Here is an 8,583-nt window from a genome sequence, read left to right as displayed (position 1 = left end):
TAATATATGCGAGACATGTAGAATGTTTTAAACAAATTTCCAAATGCAAAAGATGTTAATTTAATTTTTCAGGGTACAATTGAAATACAAAAATGCAAAATAGGGTAAAATTGACAAATTTGCAACGTCAGGGTATGATTGAAAAGGGGCTAAAAGGTCGGGGTTTTTTAAGACATTAGGCCTTCTTATAATATATCAAAAGAAGTTTAAGCACATAAAAAGATCGGTTAAAAACACATAAGGCGGCGCACCGGACCCATCACACAGGCACCCAAACCAAGCTATCAGCTTGAAAGAAATGGCAAACAGGACCAGATCCAGGCCTAATTTTAAGCAAATGAAATGCAATATGATCCTTGTCCCATTGAGAAGTATCCATATGACACATTCCTGCAGCTTCAACTCTATTATCCCCACCATTTTCATCACCTAATAACATCTCAAAAACCCTATTCCCACCCTCTCTAGTGTGGCAATAATACACCACAAATGGAAAAGGCATTACATGACAGCCTATGAATTTGGTACCCTTAACCTCTCTAGGCTCTTCCAAAATTGTATAATTTTGTAATTTTCCAACTGGGGTTTTGAGATAATTAGTAGTTAAAACTTTGAATTTGGTGTTCAATCCAAAGCTTGTTTGTACAAAATCAAGCATGGATTCTAAAGAAGTAGCACAAGTTTTGGTCTCTCCTTGAATGGACTTAGCTTCACATTGTTTTAAAGTGTACTCCATGCCTTTGGCTTGTTTGGATTCTTTTGTAAAGGAAAAAAGTTGAAGGAGGTAAGAGAGTTTTGAGAAAGAAAGAGGGATTGAATTGGCTTCCTTTCTTGAGAGTAAATGAGGAGAATTTGAAGGATCTTTGCTTGGAAAATAAATTGGGATTGTTTTTCCAATTTTTAGATCATTTATAGTGAAAAAAACATTAGATGAAGGGTCCATATGCATAGATGAATGATCATTTGAATTCTTGATTAGTGCTAAATGATTATCTCTTGATGAACTTTCTTGAAAACCATCATAAATCTTCCTGCCATCACTGCCTTTGGCAAGCTATAAAAAACAATCAAAACAAAAATTGGAAAATAAAAAAAATTAATAATTCTTTCAAGAGATTAATTCAATGTAATTAATGGAAAGCAGAAGAGGAAGATAAATTACCAGTGAAACAAGAAGAACACAAAATATAGTTCTCCAAGGAAAATGGATGCTCATGATCTCTGCTTTTCTTGAATTATATGAAATTGAAAACTTTTTTCTTTTGATATTGAAGAAAGGAATTAGCTATAGACAAAGTATTATATATTTTATAATTAAAAATGTTTGAGATATACCTAACTGAAATGACACATATTATCAGGCCGAGATTGTATAGAAGTCAACTTGTTTGGCTGGTACATTCAAAAAATGAATTTTAAATATAATACTATTAATTTGCAACGAGTCATATTTAAGATATTTAACATGAAATATATTTATTTATTCTGTGATAAGTCAAAACTAAAATTAATAATTATTTAGACCATGATTATACAGTTTAATTAACTTAAGTCAAGTTGCAAAGCTTTGCCACACGACTAAATAAAATACATGAAGCTCCTTGATTAACTAATTTAGCATTTCTTTAATATAGTCCTGCATCCGAACCCACGTTTCAAGTTCCAACTATTAAAAATATAATATCTTTTTATAAGTATTAACCACAATTTATCTTTACTTTTCATATTACATCCATAAATTTAGCTTCAAATTTATACTATCCTCTTCAATTTTAAAAAATCAATATATTTTTCCTTAATTTTTGTATTTTATAAAGGTAAAATGAACTTATTCCACCCAAAATTATAATATTTTTATCAAACATAATCCCTGAACTTTGCCAATTTGCTCCGTCATTGATCGCTTAATAATAGGCAAAAGGCTCATTTTAGCGCCTGAGGTCAGACTAAAAGAATCAATAAGATCCTGAGATCGAAGTTGGCTCATTTTGGCCCCCGAGGCAATCAAAAATGGCTCACATCACACCGAACGCTGACTTCGTTACTTTTTTCTGTCTAATGATGACATGGCATATAGGAAAATTTTCCAAAAACATCCTTAATGTTTAAAATACTTACAAATTTTGTATTTTTAATTTTTTTTAACCATTTTCATCCTTTTTTTCGTTTAAATATATATAATTGAACAATATTTAAAATTAAAATATTTATTAAAACAATTGAAACTCAATTAAACACTTCAAACCCTAATTAAACACTTTGAAATCCAACTAAACAAATCAAAATTTAATTAAACTAATCGAAATTAAATTTAAATCTAATTACAACAACTAAGATATTACTAAATCACCGCTAATATTTTCTTCGAATCAATTCATAAAATTTAATTAATTATTTTATTTTTTATCTGAGAAAACGAATGAGAAGAATCCGGAGAAGAATAGATGCACCATTGGTCTGTTCTTCACCATGAAGAATAGACCCACTGTGGTTCTGTTCTTCACCTCTGATTAAAATAAGTAAAAAAATATTAATTAAATTTATGAATCGATTCAGAAAAAAAATGGGGTGGTTTAGGAATTTTTAAATTTTAATTTTAGTTGATTTGACTATATTTAAATTGAATTTCACTTTTTTTCGTTGGATTTCGAAGTGTTTAACTAGGTTTCGAAGTGTTTAATTGAGTTTCAATTGTTTTAATAGATATTTTAATTTTTAATATTATTTAATTATTGATATTTAAATGAAGAAGAGGGAGAAAATGGTTAAAAAAAATTATAAAAGTAAAATTGGTAAGTATTTTAAACTTTAAGGATGTTTTTAAACTTTTTTCAATATACCACATCATCATTAGACGAAAAAACTAACACATACAGTGTTCGGTGTGATGTGAGCTATTATGGACAATTTCAGGAGTTAAAGTGAGCCAACTTCAACATTACGGTCTTATTTATTTTTTGGTCAGACTTTAGAAGTCAAAGTGAACCTTCTGCCTTTAACATGCCCAAAGGTTTTTTTATATTTTTTTCCTAAAACATTTCTCATCCTTTATATATTATTCATAAATGTTTCATTCGTTTTTGTATATGTTTATTTCCTGCCATATATACAAGAATAGTTACTAAAATTTGTCAATTATTTTATATATCAACCATAAATTTACAACTCTTTTTTTATTAGTGTATAGTTATATTCTACTATATTTATAAGATTAATTACCAAAATTCTACCTTCTTTTTATAGATTTATCATAAATCTCTTTCTACTTTTGTATGAGTGTATGATTATGGCATATACCATATATGCACGATGAATTATTAAAATTTTCCTTTCCTTTTAAATATTAACCATAAATATACCCTTCCTTTTGTATCATTCTACCTTATACAGAAGACTAACTGCAAAAAATTGACTACTCCATAAATTTGCCTTCATTTTGTACCGGTGTATGATTATGTCCTAGCATATATACAAGACGTTACCAAAATTTGCCCATATATTTGTATATTAATGTCCTAAAAGACTTCGACTTTTTAATTTCTTTTCAATTTCACCTTTATATTATAAAATCGTAAATATTATCCAAATACACATTTTTGGTTTTTAACTGTACCGGGTGGGACTCTCTTTTTATTAAAAAATAACTAGAAAAAACTTCAAAATGACTTATGTAAACTGTTTTCTATTTGAAAATTCAAAATGAATGACTTACATGTAGATTCATGGGCAATTTTGTTCTTTTAGAGGATGAACCTGAATTAGATGTCTTCATGAAAGCTATAGGAATTTAAGTTAAAATTTTACAAAGGCGTTTGAATAAGTAAAATCAAATTTTGGAAAAACGAGTTATGCATAAATAGTTGGGATTATTTTGAAAGTACTAATATAAGTTTCTATTATTTTCTTGAATTATCACTAAGCAAACTTAAAAAATATGGATATATACGATTACAAGAGCATGTAAAATTAAATCTATTGTCAATTTCATAGGCAGTCGGACTGAGCTATCAAAAATGCTCGTATCTATCGGATATCTTAGTATTATCTTAGTGATTTAGTGAAGAGTCATCATGCCTCTACACATGCAAAAGGTTCAAGAGCAATTTTGTTATTTTTAGAGGACGAATGCGAACTCAATGTACGCTTAAAACTTGTACGTATTCGAGTCAGTTTTTCAAGGACATTCATATCAGTAAAAGCGGACATCGAAAAAACGAGTTATGCCATAAATACTTAGACGGAAAATAGTAGATTATACAATGCTCTACACGGGTAGCAGCTACAAGGGCGCTTTCGTCCATATCATGAATCTAATGCCTATATGAAAGATGTAGGTATTTCAATTAACTTTTTAGAAGTGTTTGAATCGTTTAAAGTGGATGTTCGGAAGAAAAGTTATGACATAAATAATAAAACTGCCGTTTAAAAATACTTTTTGTGTCTTTTGAATTATCACAAGTAAACTTAAAAAAAATGAATTTCAATTAAAAAAAATCATATAGAAATTGAACGCATGTTAAATTATTTGGATAGAATATTTATTATAAATTAATAAAAATAACATAAATTTATATTTAAAAAATAATTAAATATATATTTTACTAGAATTTAATATAAATAATTTTAAACCATTACCATATCCATATCATTTAAATAAATTCATCTAATGAAGACAAATGAACAAAGTAAACATAGAAAACCCCCTTTTATAGAGTTTGAAATCCAGTTGGTGAAAAGTTATATGTAGTTTGGTGAAGAGTCAACATGCCTATACACAGACAGCAATTTCAACGGCAATTTTAACCTTTTTAGAGGATGAATTCGAATAGGTTGTGTTTTCAAAAGATGTAGATATTTGAATTTAAGCTTTTTAGAAGCGTTTGAAATTGTTAAATTGGAACTGAGAAAATAGAGATATACTGGAAATAGTCTGCTTGGTTTACAGAAATACTTATATCATTTCTATAGTACCTTAAATTGCATCTAAGTAAACTAAAAAATAGATGGATATATACGATTATAGACAGATGTACACTTGTATCTATGAACCATGCTTCTTTAGAAGTAACAACATCAAGGGCGATTGGTCCTTTTTAGAGGACGAATATGAATATATTGTCTTTCTGAAAATTGTACGTATGCGAGTTAGTTTTCTAGGAGTGTCTAGATAAGTTAATTTAGACATCGAAAAAACGAGTTATGTCATAAATATTCATACTGAAAATAAATAGATTTCACCATGCTTTACACAATCGGAAGCGTCAAGGGAAATTTTGTCCTTTTTGGAGGAGGAATCTGATCACGTCTTTATAAAACTTGTAGGTATTTTAGTTAGCTTTCCAGAAACGTCCAGATCAATTAAATCGGATGTCAGAAAAAAGAGTTATGCTATAAATACTCTGACTGACTTTTAAAAATACTTAAAAACAATAAATATCAATTAAAGGAAAATTATCAAGCAATTGAACATGTGTTGAATTATTCAAATAAAATTATTTATTATAAAATAATAAATACAACTATAATTTAAATTAAAATATAAAATAATTAAATATATGTTTTACTAAAATAAAATATAAATAATTTTACACCATTAGTATGTCCATATTTTTAGAAATAAATTCGTCTAATGCGAATAAATTGACAAAATAAACATTAAAAATTCCCTTTTAATAGAGTTTGATAATCCAATTAGTGAAGATCTATAAACATTTCATCCCAAAAATAAGTAATGTCAACATGCCTCTACACATGTAGCTAGTAGCTTCAATAACAATTTTGTCCTTTTAGAGGAAGAATTCGAATTTTCTCTCTTCACGAAAGGTGTAGATTTTCGAGTTAATTTTCAACGGTCGTTTGAATCACTTAAAATTGAATTTCGGGAAAAAAAGTTTCTCCAAAAATAGTCGGAATGGGTTTTAAAAGTAAGTAAATCATTTTTTTATTCTCTTGAATTATTATTAAGTAAACTTCAAAAAAGATAGATAAATATATACAAATATAAGCGGATGTAAAATTATATCTACTGGCTATTCCGTAGATAGTCAGATTGAAATATAAAAAATACTCGTATCTATGGAATATCTTAGTGATTTGGTTAACAGATATCATGCCTCAACATAAAAAGTAGCTTCAAGGAGAATTTTGTTCTTTCTATTAGACAAATCCAATTTTTATGTCTTCACAGAAGCTGTATGTATTCAAATTAACTTTCCAGGAGCATTCAGATCAGTTAAATCGAATGTTTGAAGATCAATTTATGTCATAAATACTCATACTAAATATATATAGATTTCATTTAAATAACTCTACACTCACGGGTAATTTTGTCCTTGGAGGAATCCAAATTTGATGTCTTCTTGTAAGTTTTAGGTATTCGAGTTATCTTTCCAAGGCCGTTCGGATTAGTTGAATCGGATATTGAGAAAAAGGGTTATACCATATAAATAGATATAATTTAGATATACTGATTCGGTGAAGAGCCATCATGCCTCTACACAGACATCAGTTTAAAGAGCGATTTTGTCATTTTTAAAGGACAAAACCGAATTTTTTTTCCATAAAAGTTTAGAGTTTCGAGTTATCTTTTCAGGGTCGTTTGAATCAGTTAAATTAGATGTTGCAAAAACGAGTTATACCATAAATAGTTAAGCTTTCCATATGTTCAAAAAGGAGTGATGCATTTAACTCAAAGAAAGAGAAATCACGGATCTATCGAATATTTGTAGATTTATTCTGTTAAAATAGTTAATAATATGGATCACGTTAATTATAAAGTTATAAAAATAGCATACATTTAAATAAAAATATTAATCATTTATAAATTTCATAAATTTTATATATTATTAAATCTTGATATTAATAAATTTAAAATATTTTAACGTTTATTTTTTAAAATATGCAATAATTATAGAATATTAATTTCAATAAATCAAAATGAATTGTAAATAATATTTATGTTCAAACAATTAAATTTATTTATATTAATTAATTATCTCTAGAAAAACTGTATGCACTCTTTTTCATGAAAGTGAATTCGTAAATATTGAAATTTGTAATCTATTTTTACTTCAATCAATTCATCGGATAGTAAATTATTTTTATTTTATTCGTCCATTATAATACATGACTGTTTTTTTACGGAAGCGGTATACATGACTGTTTTTTCACGGAAGCGGTCTAGCATTGAACCGTAGTCCGTCTCTGAATAAAATAGAGAAAATTACTTTTAATCTCTACATATAAATCGAGTGTATCTATAAGATAAATGAAAGTGAAACGAAATCCTCGTCGAACTATGAGGAATGTGGGCCGTCGCATATGACGATAGTATAGAGTAGTACCAATCTTTTGGCTAATAATCACCCATGGCCCCTCAACTTTAGGGGTACGGGCGCTAAACCCCCTGATGTTTAAAAACGGGCGCTAAACCCCTAAGCTTTGTGTCGGCGCTCACTAAACCCCTTTTGGACGAAATATGACCAAAATACCCCTGGCGCCGTTTTTTCAGTCAACTGACATTTTAAAAAAAAAATTCTGACACTGTCATATCATCTGACACGTCAGAAATATATATTAAAAATTTGAAAAACCCAAAATACCCCTAATTTAATTTAAAAAAAAAATCAAACCAACCCAATTTAATATAAATCAATCTATCAACCCAAAAACCGACCCAACCACCACCCCACCAACCGACCCGTCACCCGACCACCGCCGGAAAATTTTCCGGTCATCTTCTCCATTTTGAAGATGACCGGAAATTTTCCGGTCATCTTCTCCATTTTGAAGATGACCGGAAATTTTCCGGTCATCTTTATCTGTTCCTCTGAGGAACAGATCGCCGGACCTGTTCCTCAGAGGAACAGATCTGGATCTGTTCCTCAACTGAGGAACGATCTGTTCCTCAGTTGAGGAACAGATCGATCGTTCCTCAGTTGAGGAACAGATCCGTCGGATCTGTTCCTCACTTGAGGAACAGATCACGATCTGTTCCGCAGGAACAGATCTGGTGGTGATGACCGGAAATTTTCCGGTCATCTTCGAATCGGAGAAGATGACCGGAAAATTTCCCGGCGGCGGCGGTGGTGGCGGTTCGGGTGAAAGTGATTTGGTTGGATGTCATTGGGTTTGATTTGATTGGGTTGGGTGTTTTAGGGGTATTTTAGGTGTTTTAATTTTTTAGGGTAGTTTGATGACGTGGCAGCTGACGTGGCGCCACTATTTATTTATTTTTTTTTTTGAAAAAAAGTCAGTTGACCAGGAAAAACGGCGCCAGGGGTATTTTGGTCATATTTCGTCCAAAAGGGGTTTAGTGAGCGCCGACACAAAACTTAGGGGGTTTAGCGCCCGTTTTTAAACATCAGGGGGTTTAGCGCCCGTACCCCTAAAGTTGAGGTGACATGGGTGATTATTAGCCCAATCTTTTTGACTTTATTTATGCATCAAATATAGGGTTTTACAGGGAGTTGAATTGTGTATTGAACACCACTTTCGCTGGTTAATGATAGTGCCATATATATGACACTATATCATATGTAGTAGCATTATGCCAACTTTTTGACTTGCTGAAATGATTATAGA

The 8,583-nt window shown here is 30.0% G+C and overlaps 1 protein-coding gene across 1 annotated transcript; it reads right to left on the bottom strand.

The window, feature by feature from the left end:
* Positions 1–222: 222 nt before the first annotated feature.
* LOC130014463 (BURP domain protein USPL1-like) lies at positions 223–1,284 on the bottom strand. Its single transcript, XM_050379315.2, has 2 exons — positions 1,163–1,284; positions 223–1,054 (listed from the first exon to the last, which is right to left on the bottom strand). The coding sequence occupies exons 1-2, from the start codon at positions 1,214–1,216 to the stop codon at positions 260–262; spliced, it is 849 nt and encodes a 282-aa protein (XP_050235272.1). The 5' UTR covers positions 1,217–1,284; the 3' UTR covers positions 223–259.
* Positions 1,285–8,583: the final 7,299 nt, after the last annotated feature.

This window comes from Mercurialis annua, linkage group LG5 (genome assembly GCF_937616625.2).
Source record: "Mercurialis annua linkage group LG5, ddMerAnnu1.2, whole genome shotgun sequence".
Classification (NCBI taxonomy): domain Eukaryota; kingdom Viridiplantae; phylum Streptophyta; class Magnoliopsida; order Malpighiales; family Euphorbiaceae; genus Mercurialis; species Mercurialis annua.
Note: the sequence above shows the minus strand (reverse complement) of the source record. Positions and strands in the feature narration are given on the sequence as shown.

Coding starts and splice junctions, on each gene's coding strand:
- LOC130014463 (XM_050379315.2), bottom strand. CDS start 1,216: ATGAGCATCCATTTTCCTTGGAGAACTATATTTTGTGTTCTTCTTGTT. Junction 1,055..1,162: donor GTGTTCTTCTTGTTTCACTG/GTAATTTATCTT, acceptor TGTTTTTTATAG/CTTGCCAAAGGCAGTGATGG.